The sequence below is a fragment of the Dipodomys merriami genome, unplaced genomic scaffold (genome assembly GCF_024711535.1).
Source record: "Dipodomys merriami isolate MVZ:Mamm:240054 unplaced genomic scaffold, mDipMer1.0.p SCAF_1212, whole genome shotgun sequence".
Taxonomy (NCBI): domain Eukaryota; kingdom Metazoa; phylum Chordata; class Mammalia; order Rodentia; family Heteromyidae; genus Dipodomys; species Dipodomys merriami.
In genome coordinates this window covers 190,557-216,836 of record NW_027202508.1, presented here as the reverse complement: position 1 = coordinate 216,836, position 26,280 = coordinate 190,557, and the positions used below count along the sequence as shown (strand labels likewise).

At 41.0% G+C, this 26,280-nt stretch overlaps 1 protein-coding gene across 9 annotated transcripts in view; it reads left to right on the top strand.

Annotated features, from left to right (window-relative positions):
• The first annotated feature begins 5,537 nt into the window (after nucleotides 1-5,537).
• LOC138823697 (endogenous retrovirus group K member 18 Env polyprotein-like) overlaps nucleotides 5,538-26,280 on the top strand; it is a 32,940-nt gene continuing 12,197 nt past the window's right edge. For 2 of the 9 annotated variants that reach the window (XR_011370878.1, XR_011370877.1), the window contains exon 1: nucleotides 16,962-17,321. Coding sequence is in view for 4 of the 9 variants with exons in the window: in XM_070017204.1 (XP_069873305.1) it covers nucleotides 23,114-23,181 (68 nt within the window). In the remaining 5 variants the exon portion in view is untranslated. Of the gene's footprint in view, nucleotides 5,644-5,959; nucleotides 6,072-8,991; nucleotides 9,070-9,333; nucleotides 9,438-16,092; nucleotides 16,331-16,953; nucleotides 17,322-23,096; nucleotides 23,186-26,280 lie in introns of those variants that run through there. The other 7 variants (XM_070017204.1, XM_070017203.1, XM_070017205.1 and 4 more) reach the window with 7 other exon arrangements.

Below are 26,280 nucleotides of genomic sequence, written 5' to 3'. Positions count from 1 at the left end.
AACACTTTCAGTATTTTTTCTATTGGTTTATTGGAGATAAGTGTTTCATGACTTTTTCTGCCTGGGCTTCGAAGTCATGCTTAAGCACTGATAATTTTCATTTATCTTTTGGCCTATATTAATTTTGGAAATTCAAATTCTATCTATTTTCCTATAATATCTACCCTTTAGTGTTACGGTTATTAAAAAAATTAGTTCTGGCTCTAATCCTAGCTCAGGAGGCTGAGATATGAGGTTAATTGAAAGCCAGACCAGACAGGTTATTTTTGATAAATAACTCAGAAAGCTGGACGTAGTCCTGTAGCTCCAAGTGTATATCGCTATCCTTGAGAACAAAGAGCTTCAGGGATAGCTCCCAGCTCAAGCTCCAGGATCTGCAAAAAAAAAAAAAAAAAAAAAAAAAAAATTAGAAATGGGTACTGCAATCCTAGCTATTTAGGAGAATGAAATCTGATGATTATGGTGGGAAGCCAGCTCAGATAAGAGTGTCTGTGAGACTTTTATCTCCAATTAACCACCAAAAAGCTGGAAGTTGTGCTGTGGTTCAAATAATGGAGTGCTAGACTTGAGCACAAAAGCTAAGCCCCCAGGCCTTGAGTTCAAGCCCTAGGACCAACACAAACACACACACACACACACACACACACACACACACACACACACACACACACACACACAGAGCTGTGCTGGCATGAGCTCTTCAGTCTTTTCTCCTTATGAGATTTTTTTCATTAATATTTACACAATATTTTATTATTTTCATTCAGGTGAAATCTTTACTTAATTCTCTGAGTGGAGAAGAATTAGAGGCTCTAATATTTGAATTAGAACAACTCAGAAGCATTTTCCCTAGCAGAATTTTATGAGGAAGAAGAAGAAGAGAAAAAAGGTAATATGAAAATTCAGAATCGGAGTGGGAAGATGCAATGTATTTATTATTACTAGAGTATTTATTATTACTAGGGTATTCATTATTATTAATATTAATATTATTACTAGATTATTTATTATTACTAGAGCAATTTGTGTGTTTGTGTGTGTGCACGCACAACGCCTGTGCTAGTCCTGGGGCTTGAACTCAAAGTCTGTTTGCTGTCCCTGACCTTCTTTGCTTAAAGTTAGACCTTTAAGGACTTGAGCCACACCTCTACTTCCAGCTTATTTTTTGTGATTAGAGATAGGAGTCTCATGGAGTTTTCTTCCTAGGCTGGCTTCCAACTGTGATCCCGAGATCTCAGCTGCCTGAGTAGCAGTCTGACAAGGATAGCCACTGGTACCCTGCATCTCTCTCTTTTTTGCAGTGAGAATTTTCATGTAGAATTCTTTTTGCAACTTTCCCCCATCTAGGTGTTCAGACACGTCAGCCTCTTGCTTATGTCTTCTTCTTTTTTTCCCTGTCAGACTCCTCTTAGCATCCCTCATACTGATATTGTTCGTACACCCCTGCCAGTGATTACAGTTAGAGATTGCTCTTTTCAGAGTTTGTCCTCAGTTTGGCTAATGTTTCTTTATATCTCTGGATACTTCATCTGTGCCTCGTGACTTGTGGGATCCTTAATCCCATCTTGAATTGAGGCAGAAAAGGTGGTAGTACCTAAAACATGAGTGACACTCTTCCCCCTCCCTGCCTCCACAATTTAAAGCCTGTATCTCTTAGAAAATATGAATGTTGAAGCTGCTCATTTTTTATAGTAATAGGTAATGTGGCAGTTAGTATAAAATGTAATTTCTGGACAAATGAATCTTAAGGTTGTTTTATTTTAACATTTAATTAGATATATTTCTAAGACATATTCTCTGCTAATTGGCTATTTTAAGAAAGTGGAATCCAATGAATTCAGTTTTGTCTTTTTTTTTTAAGCTGGTCCTAGGATTTGAACTCAGGGCTTGGATGTTGCCCTAAGCTTTTTTGCTCATGGGTAGTGCTCTACCACTTGAACCACTGCACCACTTCTGGCTTCTTCTGAGTAGTTCATTGGAGATAAGAGTTTCACAGACTTTTCTGCCTGGGCTGGCTTTGAACCATGATCCTTAGATATTAATTTCCTGAGTAGCTAGGATTACAAGCATGAGCCACCAGTGCCTAGCCCATTTGTAGTGTTTAAATGAACTATTTACTTTGCCATGGAATGACATTTTCACTCTGAAGTATACAAGTGGTCATAGAGACTAGAATTTTATTTGGTGAACATTTCTTAAAAGTGAATGAAATGAGCCTTTACGACGAGAAAAGCAACGATGTATGAGTCATGATACACATTCAAACTAAGTTTCAATTTTATAGAATGTATTTATTGCTCTGTTGAGCTTTGTAGCTTCCCAGTGCTGTTTACAGACTATGCTGATGAAATCTGTGTTGATAATAACAGCTATATTCATTGATTTCAGGACAGTTGGTCAGCATTTGGAAGATTTGTGTGACTCAGTGTGAGTATTTTCCCATTATTTAATGTGTGATGTTAGCAAATCATGTACAGGCAAAAGAAAAGAAAAGACTAACTGATTTTAATTTAATACATCCAAGCAGAAAATCTTATGGTATAGCTTCAGGCTCATTGCTATATATCTCATTACAACTAAATTTTAAGAGATGACCACTAGTTGAGTTTTAGTGTAATATTAAGGAGTATGCCAGCATTAGCTTTATTGATAATCTGAGAAGGCAACTAAAATATTTCTTCCTTTTCTAACTAAGTGACTTTGTAAGGTAGATTTTCTGCATATACTTGAAACATCATAACCCAACAGACAGTATAAAAGCAGATGAGAGAATACAGGTGTCTTTCATTAGGCTAAAGGATGAAGAGATTTATTAAAGATGTAAAACAATGGGACTATTCTGCTGAAATTTTACCTTTTTTGGAAAATACAGTTTTTTTCAATAAGCGTATATTAATAAGTAGTGTTTCTTTTCTTTCTTTTTTTTTTTCTTTTTGGTGAGTTGTGTGGAGTAAACTCTGGGCTTGGGTGCTGACCCTCAGCTCTTTAGCTCAGTGCTAGTATCCTACCACTTGAGCCACAGCGCCACTTACAACTTTTTCTGCTTATGTGGTGCTCAGTAATTGAACTCAAGGCCTCATGCATACAAGACAAACACTCTACCACTGAGCCACCTTCCCATCCCCAGTGTTTTTGTTCTTAAGTTTACAAAACTACCATAAGCACTTGAGTTCTAAATTTTCTTTTGTTTGGGTTGTGAAACTAGGACTCAATACCTGATGCTTTGCTCATTAGCTGAGTTCTACTTTTTAACATATCTGTCTGTTTCTCTCGTGTGTGTGTGCATGCACATGCGAATGCATGTGTATCCCCTATTTTTTATTTAATTTATTTATTTTTGTGCCAGTCCTGGGGCTTGAATTCAGCACTTAGGCATTGATCCTGAGCTGTAGTCTACCACTTGAGTTATAGTTGTACTTCTGGGTTTTTTTTGTTTTGTTTTGTTTTGTTTTCTGAGTAGTTTATTGGAGATAAGAATCTCATTGACTTTCCTGCTCCAGCTAGCTTTTAATAGCAATCTATAGATCTCAGTCTCCTGAGTGTGTAGCTAGGATTACTGGTGAGAGTCAACAGTTCCTGGCTCTACTAACATTTTTTTTTGCCGGTTGTGGGGCCTAAACTCTGGGTCTGGGCACTGTCCCTCAGCTCTTCAGCTCAAGGCTAGCGCTCTATCACTTGAGCCACAGTGCCACCTCTGGCTTTTTCTACTTATGTGGTGCCGAGGAATCGAACCCAGGACCTCATGCATGCAAGGCAAGCACTCTACCACTGAGCCACCTTACCTGTTTAATTAGCTCTTTGGGAGCTCTCAAAATTTAAGAGTATTAAGAGGTCCTGAGACTAGCATGTTTGAGAGCTGCCAGATGAAAAATTTCCAAATATTAGTGCTTTTAAAGATGGCTCTCTGTTTACTTCTTTGAACTGTCAGTGTGCTTGCCACTGATATTTCTAAACCTCATTTGATTTTTTTCATTTTTTTTTTTTTTTTTTTTGTGTCGGTCGTGGGGCTTGAACTCTGGGCCTGGGCGCTGTCCCTCAGCTCTTCAGCTCAAGGCGAGCGCTCTACCACTTGAGCTACAGTGCCACTTCCGGTTTTCTGGTGGTTTATTGGAGTTAGGAATCTCATGGTCTCTCCTGCCCGGGCTGGCTTTGAACCGCGATCCTCAGATCTCAGCCTCCTGAGTAGCTAGGATTACAGGCATGAGCCACCAGCGCCCGGCTTTGATTTTTTTCTATTTCTCATCAACTGTAAAATAACTAGTCTTCAAGTTTTCTGCAAAGCGAATATTTCTCAGTGAGAAACTTTTGTTACTCCTTTAGTATGGATTTTATGCAGACTGGGACATTTTCTTTTTTGTTTGTTGTCTTCAGCATCGTGTTTAAGAAGTCAGACTAGACAATTGTATAACATCTTACTAATAAATGATTCCTTAGTCTATGTAAAAGCTTGATTCCTGATTAGAAATTTTTTTCTGACCAGGTACTGGTGGCTCACACCTGTAAACCTAGATACTCAGGAAACTGAGACCCCGGATCTGGGTTTAAAGCCAGCTCACCAGCAAAGTGTGAGACTCTGATCCCCAGGTAACTACCAAAAGCCCAAAGTGGAGCTGTAGCTCAAGTGATAGATTGTTAGATTTGAGCTGAAGAAGCTCAGGGACAGCACCCACGCCCTGAGTTCATGCCCTAGGACTTGCACAAAAAAAGAAAAAAAAGATTTTTTGAACATAAGTTCTTAATGTTTTTCTGAAGTATTGAGATGGCAGTTAACTATGATGGGCTTTGTAGTTATCCACTGAGTCAAAATGAAGATCTGTCTTTTACTAAAGCCATGTGACCTGCAATCCTGAGCTCTTTTCTCATCTGTAAGGTAACCCAATCTAATTCCTTACAGGTTGTTAAAATAAGTACTAAATTAAATACTTTATTCAGAGGCTGGGAAGGTGTCTCAGTGGTAGAGTGCTTGCCTTGCATGCATGAGGCCTTGGGTTCGATTCCTCAGTACCACATAAGCAGAAAAAGCCAGAAGTGGTGCTGTGGCTCAAGTGGTAGAGCACTAGCCTTGAGCTGAAGAGCTGAAGAGCTGAGAGACAGTGCCCAAGCCCAGAGTTCAGACCCCAAGACTGGCAAAAACAAAACAAAACAAAAATGAAATAATGTATTCAATAAGTGGCATAATAGTCATAAGCAAGAGATGGTAATTATTTTAATGATTCCAAAGATATAATAGATTAAAAAATCTGCTTTTTAGAAGTCTTAACTTAGGAAACACATAAAGCCATTGTGATGTGTTTAGATGGTTGCATTCTTTCTAATTACTCCTCAATATGACAGTTGTGTTATTTATAAACTTTTTTCTGCAATTAACTGCATTTGTTCATGTAATCAGCATCTGTTTGGTGTAGGAATGGGAATCTTGAACTTTAAATACCATTCAGAGGACTCTGAGGGATTTTCTAAACAGTTGGATTTTTGTCTAATATGTTCACCAGAAATGACTCTGAAAAGAGACTCCTGCCCAACTCCTATCACTCTTTGCCAGCCCTCCTCAGTGATATTTGTTGAGAATTCAGCAGTGATGTTGGCATTTAATGATATCTCAATGAAGTACTGAAAAAATGGAAGTAGCTGACGGGGATAAAGGTAGGAACCTGCTGTTGTGGTAGTGTTGGTCATCTTTTTCTATCAGCATTCTTGGTCCTTGCCATCCCTTTGCCTAAGAATATGTCTTCCGATTTTGGGAGAGTCCTGCCTTTCTCCAAAGTCCCTCCAATGCCCACACTTTATTCCTTTATTTATTTATTTTGTTATTGTTGTTTTTGGTGCCAGGACCACAGCTTGAACTCAGCTGATGTCTTACTAATCTGAACCACGACACCAGTCTGTCTTTTTCTTGCTAAGTGGAGATAGATCTAAACAGAATTTTCTGCCTGGCTGGCTTTAAACGTCCATTCTCCAGGTCTCAGCCTCCTGAGTAGCTGATTATTGTCGTGAGCCACCAGCACCATCCTACATACTTTCGATGCAACTTCTCCTCATCTCAATGCCAGTCACCAAATGCAAAGCCTCAGGCAAGTACTCTACCATGGAGTTACATCCCTAGCCTAATACTGGGCCACACTCCTGCCCAATATATACTTAATTCTGTGGAAAGTATTTGGTAGTGATCTTCCACCATTGTTTTCCTTTGTTATGATGGTACTGGGGTTTGAGCTCAGCTCACTCAAACTTAGTAAGCAGACACTCTACCACTGAGCCATGCCTTGGGCCCTGCTTTCCCTTGACTGTTTTCAGGGAGAGTATGGTTTCCTGCCTGGATGCATGCCTGAACTACAATTACCGATTTCAGTCTTCCTGTCATTGTTAGGATCACAGACACTTGCCACTGTGTCCAGCCTCTCTGTTGAGATGGAATCTCCTAAAATTTTCTGCCCAGGCTGGGCTGGAACTGAGATCCTCTTAATTTTGGACTCTCACATTAGTGTAGGAGGATGAGCACATATTAATGTAACAGACTATGGCTGAGAAGGGATCTCACAAACTGTGCTGCCAAGGCTGACCTCAAATTATAATCCTCCATTCTCAACTTCCCAAATACCTAGGTTTACAGGCATGAGCCACAGCAGTGACCTGCCTCATTTTGTTCTCAACACTTACCAAAAAAAAGTTATTAACACTCAAACATAATACATTGTATATCTGAACATTGTAAATTAAATGTATATATTGGAATATTATTTACATTCTAAGTATACACTAAATAATTTTTTAGAACAGAATGAGATAAATATAAATGAAAAAAATTCTGCATGCTATTGGATCATTTTGTCAATATTTTGTGATATAGGTATGTCATTATGTTTTTAGATTAATTTCTTGCACCCAGTAGGATTTAGTTGGATGACAACCTACGAGTCAGGTTTTAGATTTTTATTCATATTAGGATATAGTTAAATGTTGCTTAAATGAGTTACGTTGGTAAGGATGGTATTAATGAGATCACCTTCACAATCCATCTTATACTTGGGATTGCTAAGTCATTTTAATTCTTTCTCTTAAATGCCAAGGGAGAGGCACAAATGAGCTATGATACATTCTTCCCACCAATCCCAGGAAATTTGGGGGACAATGGTCAGATAAAGCAGTAACAATTTGCCCTTTAAGCTATAGACTGATGATTAAGAAATATATAGATTCTAAAGGTTAAAACCTTTGGCTGGTCTCAAAGTGAGTGAATGGATAGGATTTAGGTGTGTAAAGAGAGAAGGAATATTTCCTGACAGTATGTTTGGCTGTCTTGATTATAGTTTGCTCTTGACTTACCCATATGTTTGCATGTTTCTTCAGTGAGGTGTTCTGTTTTCCCATCATCAAGATAGCATTTTCCTTAGCACCCTTCCAACATTAATCCTTTCTCCCGCTGATTTAAACATCATCTTGCTCACTTGGATCATGGATTATTCCCTCAATTTTACTTCCTTTTTTGTTCCTAGATTAGTGCTGATCAGTTCTCTACTCAGCCATTAAAATGATCTTCCTTTGATTTAAATTTGATCTTACTTGTCTCTGTTCTAAAAATCATTCAGTGGTTCCTCATCTCTTCGTTAGAAACTTTGAAATCTTACTAGGATGTAAAGGCCTAGTCTTTGCTGGATCCTACTTTGTCGCTTTTTTCCTTTGTTTACATTAAATGCTGTGATTATACTAAACTTCCTGCTATGCTTTCACCCCCTAATCTTGGCACTCATTTTCTCTGCCTGAAACTCTTCCAAAAACTTGAATTCCATTTTTTAAATTCTTTTTCTTTTCTTTTTTTTCTGGTCCTGGGGCTTGAACTCAGGGCCTGGGTTCTGTCCCTGAGCCTCTTTGTGTTGAAGGCTAGTGCTCTACCATTTGTGCCACAGGGTCACTTCTGTCTCTTTCTGTTTGTGTGGTACTGAGGAATCAAACCCAGGGCTTCATGCATGCTAGGCAAACACTCTACTACTAAGCCACATTCCCAGCCCTGAATTCCATTTACTTTATACAATATCTGCTTCATACTCTCCATTCATTCTTCTGTAATGTGACGCAAAGAGCATTGAGAGTGGAGGCCAAGGTTTAACTCCTAACCTTTGCTAAGAAATCTTGTGGAAATTCTTGACCTCTTCCAGCCTTCATTATCTTTATTGCCAAAGTGTGATAATGCCCACCTCTCTTATAAGCCCATTAAGAACATCTATCGACATACTATGCACAAAAAAATTCTATAAGCATGTCACCCAAAGATGTTTGGGGTGGCAACGTGGGTGATGACAACAAGAATGATCCACCCAAGGAAGCATTTAGCTTCACTGCTCAGGTGACCTTCCTGAACCATCCAGGCCAAATCAGTGCTAACTATGCCTCTGTCCTGGATTGTCATTCAGCGTAAATTGCTTGCAAGTTTACTGACTGGAAAGAGAAACTTGAACAGAGATCTTGTAAGAAGTTGGAAGCTAGTCCTAAATTCCTGAAGTCTAGTGATGCTGTCATGGTTCATATGGTTCCAGCAAGCCTTGTGTATGTGGAGAGCTTCTCTGACTATCCTCCTTTGGGTCATCTTGCTGTTTGTGATAGGAGACAGTTGCTGTGTGTGGCATCAAAGATGTGGACAAGAAGTCTGCAGGAGCTGGCAAGGCCACAAAGTCTGCCCAGAAATCTCAGAAGGCCGAGTGATTATTATTATCCCTAACGCCTGTAGCTTCAGCTTAACCAGTGGTGGAAGAAAAGTCTCAGAAATGTTTGTCTTAATTGGACATTTAAGTTTAATAGTGAAAGAATGGATAATGATAACAATGCATCATAAAAACTTGAGAAGGAAAGGAAAAAATTCTATAAGCACTCATATTCCATGCTCATTAAATTGTTATGCATACTTCTGCTGCCTTCACTCCTCTTCCTTCTCACCTTTCTTGTGATCCTCAGCAGTTTTTCTGGAATGTTTTTCATGTAAAACTTTGTTTTTTTCAGGGGATGAAGATTTTTCTGAAGAGATAACAGAGATGTTTTTCCCAACACATCTCCTGCAAACCAGACAAACTGGCCAGGGTAAGTTATTACTTCTTGGTGATTGTGATTCATTTATTTGTGACACTTCAGTGAATAAAAACTGAGATAGTAACCATTTACAATATGGAAGTAAGAGCAAAAGCCTTTCTCTTTGTTGATGACTTGTGAGCTATGTTCATATCCAAGGTCAGAGTGGGCAGAGAGGTTCTATATCCAGAGAAATATTTAATACAACATATATTCCATTGCCTGCTCATGCACAGGACATGGGATGCTTTTTCCTTTTATACCTATCTTTCCCAGGCTCAGGAGACATTCTGTAAACCAGTAAGCCCCAGGCACACAATGCTCTCTGGACAGAGGGAACTGATATAATCAAGATGTCCTGTGTGCTCCTAAGTCCTAGGGTAAGGACCCTAATAACTGATCTTTTTGGTTGTTGTTGTTATTAGAAAATAAATTTTGTTATGGAATGTCTTGGGTAGAAGAAAGACATTCCTCAAGCAACAAAGTAGCAGAAAGTTCCAGGCCTGCCTGTGCTAGCAGGGTTTGACCTCAAAAAGAAAAAAAAAACATAAAGAAATACATGTTTAAAATCTACTGAATGTAAGAAAGAAAGAGTACGGTTTCCTGTGAGTATATAATGTCAGAGAGTTTCCTGGAAACAGTAGCCTCTAAAATGGGATGATTGTTTTTCTTTATAGGGAAATAGTAATAACATTTATTATTATAACCACAATTCAGTGACATTCAGTACATTTCCAGTATTGTAGAACCATCACCTTTATCTTATCCCAAACATATCCATCACCCTTGACAAAAATTTTGGACCATTAAACCATTCATGCCTCTTGCCTTCCCTCAACCCACAGTAGCCCTGAGTTATTTTCTGTGTCTGTGAACCTTCTTACTCTTGGTACTTTATTGTTGTAGTCTGAATGTTTGGATTTCCATAATTTTTCATATGTTAACACTTGATCTTTTATTCTTATCCCCTAATGTTTGCTTTCTCCATGAAACCCTCTCAGAACACTCTTCGGGAACTCATCTTCTGCAGTTCAAGTGCATCTCTTCACTATTCAATCTAGTATTGTTTAAAAATGGTCAAATTTAAGAAAAGTCATAAAAAGAATATAAACAGTATTTATGTGCTTTTTATGAAAATTCACTATAGTTAACATTTTCCTTCATTCGCTTAATCACTTATTTGTGTGTATGTTCTCTTTGTGGACATACATTTGAGATTAACTTGTATATATCATAGTCCTCTATTCCTACATATTTTAATCTTGCTCTCCTCAGGATAAAAATGTCCCATTATTACATAGCCACAGTAGTTACCGGCTTCAGTAAATTAATCACAATGCCATACTTTGCTTAATCTTTGTCTATATTTCAGTCTTGACAATTGGCTCAATTCTGTCCCTGTCATTTTTTTCTCCAGTACTAATACCAGTACATGATCATGAATTATATATAGTTGTGTATACTTGATCTCCTATAGTCTATAATAATTCTCTGCTTTTCCTTTATAACATTACTATTTTTAACAACACAAGCACCTGCTTCCATTTAGTAGCTAGGATGAGAGGTATGAGTGACTGCTGACTAGCAAATGTAGAGTTCTTGAGGGTTAAATTGTGTTATTTGTTTTTGTTTTTGTTTTTGTTTTTTACAAACTATGAGGCTCATTGTAAAAAATGCTCAGTGTTGTTGACCCCATATAAACTAGCTTATTATCCCAAATATACATGTAGATGTTCAATAAGCAGATATGTCTCTATATTTTTATTCTAGGTAATTTGCTAGGTGCTAGGGAAGTAATGATGAGAATGACATAGAAAAATCACAAGAATAAAAGAAATCATGTTAATAAATATTTTTGAGGTCAATAATTCTCAATGTGGTCCCTATGTGGCAATTCTCGGAAGGCAGTTTTCAAATAATTGAAATTTTTGGCATAGAGATACAGGGTATAGCAGGGGCATTGGCCTGGTTGTCTGCAAACTAAGGGTGTAGGGAAAAGTGCACTGGAGCATGTGGTTCTGGGAATAATTTTTTAATATTTTTGTTTACATTTTTTACCTTTTTTTCTCCAGGCTAGCAGGCTTCATACCTTGAGCCACAGCTTAATTACTCACTTTCTTTTTTCTTTGTTCATTTTTGCTGACCTTGGGGCTTGAACTCTTCTGCCTGGGCCCTGTCCCTGAGCTTCTTTTGCTCAAGGCTAACACTCTACCACTTCAGCCACAGCACCACTTCCAGCTTTTTCTGAGTAGTCTATTATGTTTCTCGGACTTTCCTTCCTTGCATCAAACTGTGATCCACAGAACTCAGCCTCCTGAGTATGAGTAGCTAGGATTACTGGTGTGACCCTTTGGCACCTGGCTAGGTTTTTCTTATGTTTTGGTTCTGGACCTAGGGCTTGAACACAGGGCCTGGTCAGTGTTGTTTAGTTTTTGTTTTTGATTTAAAGCTGATAGTCTATTTGAGCCAAAGATCACTTTCTGCCTTTTTGTTGTTGTTTTTATTCTTTGTGTTAATCCCAGGGCTTCAAAGTGGCCTGGCCAGTCTCCAGTGTCCATGCTTTCTCCCCCTCCGCCCCCCTCCCCTCAAGTTAGCAGGCACTACATCTTTAGCCAGTGCACAACTCTTCCTTTTTATTTTTGGTGGTTGTTTTTATTTCTTTGTATTTGGCTTTTATTTATTTATTTATTTTGGCTGGTCACGGGGCTTGAACTCTGGGCCTGGGTGCTATCCCTCAGCACTTCAGCTCCTGGTCCTCTACCATTTGAGCCACAACACCACTTCCAGCTTTTTTTTCTGCTTATGTGATGTTGAGAAGTCGAACCAGGGCCTCATGCATCCAAAGCAAGCAAGCACTCTACCACTGAGCCACCTTCCCAGCCCTGGTTTTCATTTTTTTATGGTGATACTAGGGCTTGACCTGCCAGTCTTCTTGAGGTGTTGGGCTTTTTCCCCCCTCTGGGATGGAAGTTTTACAATTTGAGCCATAGCTCATCTTTTTTTTTTTTTTGTTAATATTGTAAGGTCTGCTCCTGGATGGCGAGCAGACTCCACACTCCTCACAGCAAAGTCTCCACCCAGTAACTGCGTTACCTAGGCAACTGGGACACCTGGAAGAAGTCACATTTGCATCCACTGAGGTCATATCTGAATTTGATGTGTCCACACCTTTCTCTGCCCGTACCCTAGATAAGGCCTAGCCCAGGCCCAGACTCTCTCTGCTCTCTCTGCTCTTTTCTAGCTCTTTCCTCTCTCTTTCCTCTCTTTCCCAGCTCTCTCTCATTCCAAGGCCTTTCCCAGCCATGTGGAGTGCCAACCTTGCCTGGTCCCAGCAGGTCTACTGAATAAAACTACCCCTTACCTGAATAGCATGTGCATGGTGCTGTTCTTACTCGGCTATCTCTTTTTTTCATACCTAACAAATATGAGATAAGTGTTCTATGGCTCTAACTACTCAACAGGCTGAGATCTGAGGACCTCAGTTGGAAGCCAGCCCAGACAGAAAAGTCCTTGTGAGACTCTTATGTCCAATTAACCACTCAAAACCCAGAAGTGGCGCTATGGCACAAATGGTAGAGCACAAGGCTTGAGTACAAGAGGCTCAGGGACAGCACACAAGTCCTGAGTTCAAGCCCCACAACTGTCAAAAAAGACAGAAAGGAAAAAAGAACTACAGGAAGCCAAGATGACTATCCAGACAGCTTGGTATTGGCATAAGAACAGATATCAGGACCAATGGAATAGAATTGAAATCCCAGAAATGAACCTACAGACCTATAGCCATCTAATCTTCGATAAGGGAGCTAAAACAATAGAATGGAAGAACGACAGCCTCTTCAGTAAATGGTGCTGGTAAAATTGGTTAACTACTTGTAGAAAACTAAAGCTAGATCCTTATATATCACCTTGCACCAGAATCAACTCCAAATGGATCAAAGACCTCGAAGTCAAAGCAGACACTTTGAAAACATTACAGGATGGAATAGGAGAAACCCTAGGTCTCCTCGGCTCAGGCCGAAATTTTCTGAATAGAGACCCGGAAACACAAAAAATCAAAGAAAGGTGGGACAAATGGGATTGCATGAAGTTGCAGATCTTTTGCATGGCAAAGGACATAGCTAGCAAGATCAATAGAAAGCCCACTAATTGGGAGAAGATCTTCACTAGCCATACAACAGACAAGGGTCTCATATCTAAAATATACTTAGAACTCAAAAAATTAAATCCCCCAACAACAAATCTGCAAAGAAAAAACTGCCCAATAAACAAGTAGGCTAAAGACTTAAAGAGAAACTTCTCTGAAGAAGAAAGAAGGATGGCCAATAGACACATGAAGAAATGCTCAGCCTCTCTAGCCATAAAAGAAATGCAAATCAAAACAACATTGAGATATCACCTCACTCCAGTTAGAATGGCAAAAATCAAGAACTCTAACAACAACAGATGCTGGAGGGGATGTGGACAGAAGGGAACCTTACTTCATTGTTGGTGGGAATGTAAACTTGTTCAACCACTTTGGAAAGCACTTTGGAGGTTCCTCAAAAGACTTCACATAGAGCTCCCCTATGACCCAGCAATCCCATTTTTGGGCATTTACCCAAATGTTTACAAACAAGACCACACTAACGCCAACAGCACAACTATGTTTATTGCAGCATTATTTACCATAGCTAAGATATGGAACCAACCCAGATGCCCCTCAGTAAATGAATGGATCAAGAAAATGTGGTATATATACACAATGGAATTCTATGCCTCCATCAGAAAGATGACATTGCCCCATTTGTTAGGAAATGGAAAAACGTGGAAAACATTATATTAAGTGAAATAAGCCAGGCCAAAAGAAACATAGGTGCCATGGTTTCCATTATTTGCAATATCTAGTATATGTATGAGTCAAGCAGAAAAGGTCAGATAATGTGATGTTATGAAAATGAATCCTTAGATATGTATTTTAATGTTTTTTTTCCTTTCATGCATTTGTTTCTAACGCATTTATAAGATTATCTCTTTGTAGCTTTGTATGTCCCTCCCCCACAGTATAACCCTGCTTTCACTATATTTGATGTCATTATAACTTGTGTAGGAGATGGGGAAAAACAAGTCGTTTAAGGATATAGGTAGACCTGTTGCAACAATGAGAAGTACAAGTTGTCATGTCGAAAACGAGTTTTTCAATGTTGGTGGGGGGGAAAGCCGGGAGGATTGGGTGGGCGGTTGGGTGGGGAGGCTGGGAAGGGATGTGTAGTGTAAACAAAGGAGGAGGCTGCAATGCTTGATAAGAAATGTACGCATTAACCTGCCCATGTAATTGTAAAACCGCTGTACAGTGTGTTCACAAAAAAAAAATAAATAAAATAAAATAAAGAAAGAAAGAAAAAAAAAAGAAAGTTGAGAGCCAAGGTTCAAAGCCATCCTAGGCATGAAAATCAATGAGACGTTTTTCACCAATTAACCAGCAACAGGTAGGAAGCAGTAGAGCTCTAGCCTTGAGTAAAACTCAAGTTTTAGCCCAGGAGTAGCATAAATGAAAAGAATTCTCATTTACTTTCCTGCCCAGGCTGGATTCAAACCACAAATGCTCAGATTTCAGCTATTTGAGGAGGTAGGATTATAGGTGTGAACCATATTTTTAAAATCTTAAATTGGCTCTAATATTTTTGTCCTTCTTTTCACTTAATTTATTATTCTTTTTCTCTTTTTCGTAAGTTTGGGTCATCTAGCTTATTATTAGGGCTGGCCACTCTTTCTGAGGTTTTTGTTTTGAAGGTTTTTTTTTTGTGGATTTTTGTCCCAACCTGCAGGACGTCAACGAGGGCGATGAACCTAAACGAGAGGAATGAAGGGACAAGAGACATGAAGAATGACAGCAAGACAGGGATTCTGATCAAGCTGCAAATTTTTATTTTTCACACTGGGGTATTTATATGCTTGGAATAAGGAAGCTTTTAAATTGGCCATTAAGGAAGCTTTTTCATTGGCCATAGCAGCTGCAGGATGTTTGCATAGGGCAGGGTGAAAGGGTGGTCATTAGCAGCTGCAGGATATTTGCATAAGGCAGGATGAAAGCGTCGGATTTCTGAGAGTGGTTCTGTAAACTCAGCCACAAGATGTTCTGGTGAGATAGTCAAGCCTATCTTCATGTTGAGAGACTCCTTTTGGCTCCCAACAGATTTTTTTTTTTTTTTTGAGCTTGTTATAGTACTTGAACTCCAGGCCTGGTCATTATTCCTAATTTTTTCTCAAGACTAGTAGGCTTCCCACCTCAAGACAGTTCAAATTGTGGCTCTTTATGTATTTTTCTTTCTTTCTGCATTTATTTTAGGTGATGCTCTTATGGCTTGTACTCAGGACTTGGGCATTTTTGCAGAGTTTTTGTTGTTGCTGTATTTTTTTTTTTCTTCATTGCTGGTCCTAGGGCTTGAACATAGGGCCTTAACTTTTGCTAGTCATAAAATCAGGGCAGAGCCACTGTGTCTGAGGTTTTTCCCTTTTCTTTCTCAAGACTAGCAGTCTCTATGGCTTGAGCCACAGATAAAGTTCTGGCTTTATTTATTTATTTATTTTCATTTTTGTTGCTAGGGCTTCAACTCATGACATGGCCACTCTCCTGAGGCTTGAAGTCAGGGCAGGGCCACTGTGAATGAAGAATTTTTTGTATTGTTTGTTCTCAAGGCTAGCATACTTTAACAGCTTGAGCAACAGCTGCATGAATGGCTTTGTTTATGTAATGTTCTCTACCACCCCCACCAGGCAAAAGTTGTAAAGTTCATTTTTTGAAATAATTTCTTATACATCTCATTGTTGCAATCGGTCTAGCTGTATCCCTATTTAAACAATTTGTTTTTTCCCTTCACCTTCACAAATTACGCCAACATCAAATACAGTGAAAATGGGATCAAATACAGTGAAAATGGGGGAGTTATTTATTTATTTGGTTCTGGTCCTAGGGCTGGAACACAGGGAGTGGTGACTGTTCCTAAACCTGAAATCAGGGCAAGGTCACTGTGCTGGAGTCTCTCCCATGTCCTAAAACTTAAGCCACATTTCAACATCTGGCTTTGTAAAACAAATTTGGTGATTCATAAGGGATAAGTTTCTTATGGAGGAGCTGGGAAGTGGCTCAGTGGTAAAGTGCTTGCCTTGAGCTGAAGAGCTAAGGGACACCATCCAGAGCTGGAGTTCAGGCCCCACAACCCATAAAACAGAAAAAAGAAAAGAAAAAAAAAGCTGAGTGCCAGTGGCTTACGCCTGTAAGCCACTACTCAGGAGGGTGAGATCTGAGGATTGCAGTTCAAAGCCAGACTGGGAAGGAAAGTCCATGAGACAATTATCTCCACTAAATCACCAGAAAACCAGAAGTGGCCCTGTGGCTCAAGTGGTAGAGCACTAGCCTTGAGCTGAAGAGCTTAGGGACAGTGTGCAGGCCGAGTTCAAGCCCCATGACCAACCCCAAAAAAAGAAAGATTCTCATGGGAAGACAGGGACATTAGCCAGGCTCTAAAATCAGAGGATGGTGGTTCAAAGCCAGCCAGGGCAGGAAAGTTGTTGAGACTCTCATCTCCAATTAATCACCAAGAGCTTGGAAGTAGAATAGTTCTAGTCTTGTGCAAAACAGCACAAGTTCAGGCCCCAGGACTAGCACACATAAAACCAAGTGTCATGGAGCTTCCTGCCCAGGTTGATTATGAACCACAATCCTAAAATTTCAGCTTCCACAGTAGCTAGGATTATAGGCATGAGCCACTACTTAAAAATATTTCATTGACTTCGCTCTTCTTCTTTTGCCTTCTTATTATATTGTTCATTTCGTGTGTGTGTGTGTGTGTGTGTGTGTGTGTGTGTGTGTGTGTGTGTGTGTGTGTGTCCGTCCTGGTGCTGGTTGTAGACCTTGAACTCTGGAGCCTAGCCACAGTCTCTGAATTTGTTTTTCTTTTATTTTTAATGCTGTTTCTAGGCTTTGTATTCAGGGCCTAGTCCCTGTCCCTGAGTCATTCTTTTGTTGCTGGTGGTGGTGGTCCTAGGGCTTGAACATAGGGCCTGGTCACTTCCTGGGTTTGAAACCAGGGCAGGGCCACTGTGTATGAGGGATTTTGTTGTTCATTTTCCCTCAAAGCAAGCAGTCTCTGTGGCTTGAGCCACACAGATCAACTTCTGGCTTCTTTTACTTTTTGGCAGTTCATGGAAGATAAAAAATCTCATAGAAGATAAGAGTACTGTATCAGCACCTGAAATCTGAGGATTGGGGTTGAAAGCCCAGGCAGGTAAGTCCATAAAACTTATCTCCATTTCATCCCCCAAAGAAAGGAAGTGGTAGAATGCTACCTTTAAGAAAAAAAAAATTCTATTTCAACCCCTGGGTTCAAGACCCACACCTGATACATACTCACAAATTCCTAAGGGACTTTTCTGCCTCAGTTGCCTTGGAACCCAGATCTTCAAGTTCTGTCTTTTGTGTAGCTTGAGCTCCAGGTGTAAACCACCAATTCTCTTGGCTTTTGTGCTCATCTTCCACTCTGATTTTTATTTGTGTATTTGTATTTAATTGATTACTTAGTAGTAGTCCTACCCTATGTATCTGGGCCTGGTCACTGTTATTTTGCTTTTTCATTCAAGGCTGTTGCTTTACCACTTGAACCACAGCTCTACTTCTGGCATTTTTGCTGGTTAGTTGGAGATCAGAGCCTCATGGAATTTCCTGCCCAGGTGGGCTTTTAACCACCATCCTGAGATTTCATGCTCCTAACTGGCATTACATGTCAGCCACCAAAAAGTGCCTGGCTCACTCAATTTTAATATTTTTTTGTTTGGTCATGGGGCTTGAACTCTGGGCCTGGGTGCTATCCTCAGCTCTTCAGCTCAAGGCTAGTGCTCTACCACTTGAGCCACAGTGCCACTTCCGGCTTTTTTCTTTTTTGATATAAGGTGCTGAGGAATCAAACCCAGGGCCTCATGCATGCAAGGCAAGAGCTCTACCACTGAGCCACCTTCCCAGCCCTCAATTTTAATATTCTTAATAGGCTCTTACAGTCTTTTTATTCACATGATGATGATGATGATGATGATGATGATGATGATGATGATGATGATGATGATGATGATGATCATGATGATCATGATGTGCTGGTCATAGGTTTGAAATCAGGGCATGGGTGCTGTCCATTATCTTCCAGTTGAGCCTCAGCTCAAGTCCTGGACTTTTCTTTATTCCTTTTTGCTTCTTTCTTGGTGGTTAATTTGAGAGAATTGTCTCATAAAAAATCTTGGCACTACTCAGGAGGTTGAAATCTGAGGATTGTGGTTTCAAGCCAGTCCTGACAAGAAAATCCAAAACACCCTTTTCTTTTTCTTTTTGTTGTTGTTGTTGTAATGACAAAGGTGAGGTGCAGTGGATTTGCAGTTTCATTAACAGGTAAAAAGGATGTTTGTTTTTGAGCAATAGCCTCCCAAAGTACACTGCCTCCTGACTAGGGATGGTCCACTGATGGTTAGAATGACTTGTCTTCCTTCTATGACCCTATTACCCTGGTAACCGATTGTTTACAAAGATGTGATCCTGACTCCTTAGCAACATGAGAAGGGATAATATCATTCCTAGGTTGGGATGAAAACCAAGTGGATCCCCCCATTTGGTGTGCTGCCTCGCTCTGGGGGGCCAGGATGATAGTGCACCCTTCTGTGAAGAAGGAAAATGACTTGAACAATTCTGTACTCTTTGTTCATTTCTGACAGATGAGGGCTGTAGATATATTCATGGACTCATCTAGGGACAAGCAGGGAATTTTCTAGGATCTCCATTGTGTCTAGGAAGGAAGGGCCTCAGGTTTTGCTGCAGAGAGATGCATCCTACAGTGCGGTTGCAGCAGCCCTGGCTTGCTCCAATGCCAGTGATTTCCCAGATCAGCAATATACCTGGACCCAGGAAATGGCACCTTGTGCAGATGAAATAACTCTCAGGACATCTGTCCTGATGACCACGGAAGCCTATGCCAGTGCAAGCGACGGTGACACAATGCTGCTCATGTGGCTAGGAGTATGGAAGTGGCACTGGTGTGGATTAGAGGTGTTGGGTAGCACACGTGGTGGATGCTTTCTGCTCTGCCCACCACATGACTAAAGGCAATGCTGGATTCTCTCTGAATTTAACTGGGGTCTGGGGGACTGTGGATTTTCTGGGATGCCAAAGCCCCCAGGGGGACATAGGTTGAGCTGGACTAGGTGAAAGGGAGTGAAGGAAACCTCCAGAAAAAAGGAAGTCTTGATTCTCTTTAAAAGTTCCTTTAATGCTTAAATTTTAATCAAAATGGGAAATAAATGGAAAAAGTGTTTCTAGATCTCAGTTTCCTGAATATGTGTGACACTAGTACCCAGCTCACTCTTTTGTATCTATTGAGTTTATTAGGTTCTAGACACTGTAGCAAGGAAAAAAAGAAAAGCTTTGTTTTGAAGGTCTATGCCTTTGTGTGTGGGGTTGGGGGAGGGTAGAGAATGTATACACATAAATATGTTTAAATATATGATGGAAAAAATATATTGAGTGATGTGCTAGGGAGGAATGCTAGCAATTTGCAGTGATGTATGAGTTCAGAAAAGCCTCATATGGTAAATGACTTAGAAGAGATCAAGGCAACTCATCCAGGCCCCAGAATCAGGTAGATTCATGAGCTCGAAGTATGAGCACCTACACCTGGGCCCCCTCCCATTTCTGGAGTTCCCTCCATACAACTGACCCCTCCCTCTCTCTGCCCAGACCCACCTGGACTCCCATCTACCTCACTTCCTTTTCCCTCAGATCCTCATGCTACCAGGATAGTGATGGAGGTCATGTGCTCCCTCTTGGGGGAAATATGGGTCCTCTAAAAAACCTTGTAATAATCTTTCTCCTTTGCCTTCCTGCTTCTGCATGGTCCCCTTGCATGGATTTTTTCTAATCCTCTTACATTGGTCGCCCCTGTGGGGATGGGCTCCCCAGTGGGTTTGATCCTCCCTCCACTTCGGAAGGAGGTTCAACCAGCTTCCCTGGGACCCATCCTGAGATCCTATATGCCAGTCACCAGAGGATCACAAAGGTAACTTTCTCCTGACTGAGCGCTCTACCAGCCTATCCAACACTGCTAATTAAATCCCACTCCAGGGTAAGTGACCAGTTTATCTGAGGTCTGGGTTTCTGATTCTGATATCTCAGTGGTAAGGCCACCTGGGCCTCTGTGACTTACCGAGCCCCCCTTCCCCTCATCAGAGCCAAACCTTAGCCAAGTGCCAGGGGCCTACCTTGGCCCAAGGAACCCTCCTCCATGGCCCAAGGAATGCAAATGGACAAACATGAAGACATTCTCCACTGGCAAGGCCACCACCCCCTTTAGGAGCCAACCTGTACTGTGGAGAACACTCTAATATAGACCCGTGGAATCAGGTCCCTTACCATGGGTAGGACACTAAATTTCTTTACATTAAGGTCACCTGGGCCTTGGAGGGCTGCTGAGCCCTTCAATCAAATTTTGCCCCAAATTTAAAACTCCACTTCTGTGAGTGCTTGGGCAGATAGCTCTGGCTCTCTCTCTCTCCCTCTCTCCCTCTCTTCCTCTCTCCCTCTCCCTCTCCCTCTTTCCCTCTCCCTTGTAACTGAAGGTAAAAGTATGGATGAGTTTAAGTTTAAACTCCTCCTCTGTGCCTTTGCAGTTTCCCCTCCTCTGCAGTCTCCCCTGTGAGGCCCTCCCCTCTTTTGCGGCCTCCCCCACAAGGCACTCTCACTTCTGTGGCCTCCCCACAATGCACTCTCACTTCTGCGGCCTCCCAGTGAGGTACACCCCTTTTTGCAGCCTCTTCTGTGAGGCCCCCTCCCCTGAAGGACTTCATCTGTGAGGTCCCCACTGCTCTGCGGGACCCCTCCTCTGCCTTTGTAGTGGGGGTGGAAGCTGAAGCCCCAGTTTTGCCAGAAACAATGCATAAAGCATAAAGTGACTCCATTTAGGGTAGCATCTCTTACTCTTTTCCATGGTTTTCCATGGTCAGGACTGACTTTGTCCTGGCCATTGTCTCAACATCCATTCCTGGGATAGCTTGTCCCGGTTGGCATTTACAGTTTGGACTCAAGGCCTGGGCACTGTCCCTGAGTCCTTCTGTTCCAGGCTAATGCTCTACTACTTAGAGTCACAATGCCACTTTCAGCCTTTGGCTGGATAGTCCTGGTTCTGTGCTGATTAGTAGGGAGATGGAGTTTTAGAAGGATTTTTTTTTGTGTGCCCAGGATGGCTTTGAACTTTCTTACAAAAGCTCTTTTTATTTCCAGTTAAAGCAACAAGGAGATCAATGAAATGGAGGTTACCTATAACTTGTTCACAATTGACTAACAATTACTTGTCAGAGATTTTTAAAAGAAAGCCCAGTAGATGCTTTTAACCTGAGACTGATTGGCACTCTATGACCCACTGCCTCTGGGTAGCCTGCTTAAAGTGGCTTATAGACAACATTTAACCTATAACAAATGTACAGGCCTTTTCTTGGGCTACAGCAGCATAGCCTGTTTAACACCCTGGTTTATAAAAGCATTTTCTGTCTGGCAGAGGAATGCCTACCTATGTAGGCCTTTAGACAGATCTCAATAGGAACATAATCTCAGCTCTACAAGCTTTTCAACAGATGAATTTAACCAGCTCAAAAGTTACTGCCAATTAGGACTTTGAGGAGATACAGGGGTTTTGGGATTTACATTCTACAATCTTAGCTTTTATTACCCACTATCACAGATCTCTGGAAAGTTTTGCCCAGTTAGACCAACATGGGTGATAGGCATGTTTACAAACTTATCTTTCTATGACCTTCTGGCTTGATCAATTTTTTGGAGGACCAAGCTCAAGTAACTCAGGACCTGATACCACTTTTGTCATCCAAACATTTGTTTGTAATTGCCTCTGGATGTTTTAACATTGTCAGGGTCCCTGGAGTGCCTTTCTTATGTTGGGATAAATACATCTTTGGCACTTTCCTTGGTCAGTCGCTGGACTTGAACTCAGGGTTTGAGTGCTGTCCCTCAGCTCTCCAGCTCAGGACTAGCACTTGGCCACTTTAAACTCCAAAACAACTCAGCTTTGAGCACTCTGTTGGCAGATTAGAGATGACAATCTCACAGGGACTTTAGTCTGCCTGTGCCTGGACTGGCTTCAAACTGCAGATCAATGAGTTTTTTTTTTTTTTTTTTTTTTTTTTTTTTTTACAAACAGTCACTTTTACTCCAATTAAAAGCAACAAAGATGGTCATTGGAAGTAGTTTTTTTTTTTTTTTTTTTTTTTTGTCGGTCATGGGGCTTGAACTCTGGGCCTGGGCGCTGTCCCTCAGCTCTTCAGCTCAAGGCGAGCGCTCTACCACTTGAGCTACAGAGCCACTTCCGGTTTTCTGGTGGTTTATTGGAGATAGGAGTCTCACGGTCTTTCCTGCCCGGGCTGGCTTTGAACCGTGATCCTCAGATCTCAGCCTCCTGAGTAGCTAGGATTACAGGCGTGAGCCACCAGCGCCCGGCTGGAAGTAGTTTTATAAGCATGGTTTTACTTATTAAATTACATTTGACAAACTTGTCCTATCTTTTACTGTGGGCCTTCCGGCAACTGTTACAAAAAATTTTAGGGGCAAACTAGAATAATCCTATTTCTTTTTACTTTGAAATAAACCTTTAGGAAAATTTTATCTTTTAAACTTGTCTGGGAGGCCAGCCACTCCCCACAACTTCTCAAATTTTTGCAAGGGGGATGTCATTTTAAATCCTTTTTGTAAAGTTATTTTAATTTGCATTTAAATGCATCATTGAAACACTGGGCTGTATATTCTTTGCCTGTAGGCTGTCCTGTGGGCAGTGAATAGAAAGAGTGGCCATATTTTTTTTCTGCAGTCTTTGTTACCTTTAGGAATTTACCTCCAATTGTAAAATAGTATAGAAATCAATTTCTATCCTTTGCTCATACACCCCGTATGGTCTAACTTCTGGCGATGAACATTTACAGAACCAAATATCTAATGTGTCTTGTGTTTTACCCTTAATTAACAGGCTTTTGGTCATGTGAGATGAAGCAAGGCCAGAGTCTGAGAGAGACTGTGGCATCTCCCAACATGTATGGACTGTTGCACCTCCTGTTGGTAACCTGCAATATTTCTACATATACTGGTTAGAGACCTGGTTTACACTGGCTTTTGCAGGCTGGTGCCACTGGTTTAGGCAGCTGTGACTGGGCATAGTCACTCTGGTCCCTTGATCTTAATTGAAGTTGATCGGCACACAGGGGAGAAAACAGAGAATGAAACCCTTAGCTTTAGTTTACTAGCCATGGTCAGTGAACAATAGTTAACTCTTAGCATAAATGGACATAGGAATGACATAATTCACAGCAAACTTAGTTACCAATTTCATTTACTTTGTAAAGGACATTGTCTTTTTTAAGTCCTTTTCCAAGGTCTTTTAAAACTGCCTGTTTTTTCTTTGGCTTAGTCAGGTCACAAAGTTTTAAAGCAATTTAGATTAATTCACAGCTTCCATTGACAAAGATTTTTAGTAGGCAGAGTAACCTTGAAACCATAATCACTTACATATAGTCAAATAAGACACAGACAGACATGTTTGTGCACAGATTATAGAGCGTGCTTAGATTTTAAAATAGACTTTTAAAGTTTTGAAATTTTAGTGGAACTAATTTTCTAATTATGATGGAACCATGTGGTCATTTTAAAATACAAAACTTTGCCAACAAGAAACCTAGTGAACAGGAGGCAATAGGAACATACACTTGGCCTAGCATAATGGCACCACAGGACAGGGGAGGAGGAAGGGGTAGTACTAAGCTGAAGTACCAAGATGCCAATTTGGCACATCCACCACTTGCTCAATGCTAGAGAGAAGATTAATACACTTTTGGTAATATCCAAACTTGTTGGCCTTTATTTCAGGGAGTTTAGACTTAAACTCACCCATTTTCTATCTAATGAGTAGAAACAAGCAATTACTGGTTACATTCTTCCAGGGCTTAACCAAAGCGTTTAGCATATGAAATACTTGTGAAAGAGGTTACAAGCAGGTAATTTTGGCAAGAGGCAAAGTTTAAGGGGAGGGAGAGAGAGAGAGAGAGAGAGAGCTACTTGCTCAAGCACTCTCAGAAGTGGAGTTTTAAATGTGGGGCCAAATTTAATGATGGGGACTCAACAGCCCTCCAAGGCCAGGTGGCCTTAATGTAAAGAAATTTAGTGTCCTTCCCATGGTAAGTGACCTGAAGCCATGTGCCTAGAGTAGAGTGTCCTCTGCAGTGCAGGTTGGCTCCTAAATAGGTGGTGGCCCCACCAGTGGAGACTGTCCTTATGTTGGTCCAAGGTGGGTCCTTGGGCCATGGTAGGCCTCTAGTGGCTAATTCCAGCACTTGGCCAAGTTTTTGGTCAGATGGTGAGGGTGGGGCTCAGTTAGCCCAGAAAGGCTCAGGTGGCCTTACCACTGATATTGGAATCAGAAACCCTGACCTCAGACAAACTTGTCACTTACCCTGGAGTGGGAATTAATTAGTGGGGCTGGATGGGCTGGTAGAGCACTCAGTCAGGAGAAAGTTACCTTGATGGTCCTCTGGTGACTGGAGTGAAGGATCTCAGAATAGGTCCCAGGGCAGCTGTTTGAACTCCCTTCTGAAGTGCAGGGGGAGCAAATGCACTGGGGAACCTATCCCAGTATGGAGCCACCAGTGAAAGAGGATCAGACACATCCATCCTATGGGACCATGCAGAGGCAGGCAGGCAAAGGAGAAAGATTATTACAAGGTTTATTAGAGGAGCCATATTTCCCCCAAGAGGGAGCACATGACCTCCATCATCATCCTGGTAGCAGAAGTATCTGAGAGAAAAGGAAGTGAGGTAGATGGGAGTTCAGGTGGGTCTGGGTGGAGAGAGGGAGAGACCAGTTGTATGGAGGGAACTCCAGAAATGGGAGGGGGCCCAGATGAGGGTGGAGCTGAGGACCAAAGGTGAGCAATCTACAAACTGCAGTTCAAAGCCAGTCCAGGCAGAGAAAGATTATCATCTCTAACTAGCCAGCAGAGTGCCAAAAAAGCGGGCAGAGTTGCTTTGGAGTCCGAAGTGGCAAAGTGCAATCCTTGCACTGGAGAGCTGAAAAACAGCACTCAGGCACTAAGTTCAAGTCCAGTGACCAAGGGAAATGTCAAGGTTGCGTTTACCCTAACATAGAAAGAGGCACTCCTGGGACTTTGGCAATAATGTTTGGCTCTTCTAAAATTGATCAGAGCTGGAGGTCATGGCAAGCTACTTTATAAGCATGCATAACTGGGCAAGAACTTGTCAACCATTTGTAATAGTTGGCTGTAAAAGGCTGAGGTTGTGAATTGTGGGGAATAGCTTAAATCCAAACTGCTCTGTATGTGCTTAAAACCCTAATTGGCAGTAAATTCTGGGCTGACACTAAACAAATAAATTTGTTTAAGAATAAAATATGAAATTGTTAGGACCAGATCAAAAGTAAAGAGATAGGGTATTAATCAGAACAAGGAAGGAGAAAATTCAAATTTAACTGAGACAAATAAGTCCCAGGTAAGCAGAGAAACATTGGTATAAACACCAAAATAAAACAAAATTGTGGTCTGATAATTACTAAAAAGATCATTTATATCAGGATTTAGACCAAATGTTAAATTTTCAAAGATAAGGGCTTAAGTAGAGAGTTAAGCACCAGGAGCTACACTAAACATCTGTATTCCAAAGGATGGCCTGCCTGTCCCACCTAGGCTATTTGAGGAGCTAAACAATGCTTTCGCCCATTTGGGGAGGTAATGTTTTCCTAGGATTTCAAGGTAAGACTTGTCCCACCTCCAGGCCTTGAAGCTGGGTGCAATGCCCCCATCTCCAGCCTAGATACCAGGATGTCTACAGGCAGTTGTGTGGACTCAACCACCCTATTTGCCTTGATGCAATTTGTAATCACTAACTGTTAGGTCTGCTTTTATAACTTGTTTGTCAATTACAAAACTGCCACTGAACACCTACAAGTGGAACTTCTTATGGAGCTTACCTTTAAACATCCTAGACTATTTAAATCTTTTACAAACCAAAGTACTAAACAGGCTATGCTGCTATAGCCGCCCCCCAAAGGGTCCATACAGTTATGAAAAGTTAAAAAATTATGCCTAAACTCTAGTTTGGAATAAAATGTAATTAGTAAAAAGTTGTCACCTTGACAAACTACCCCA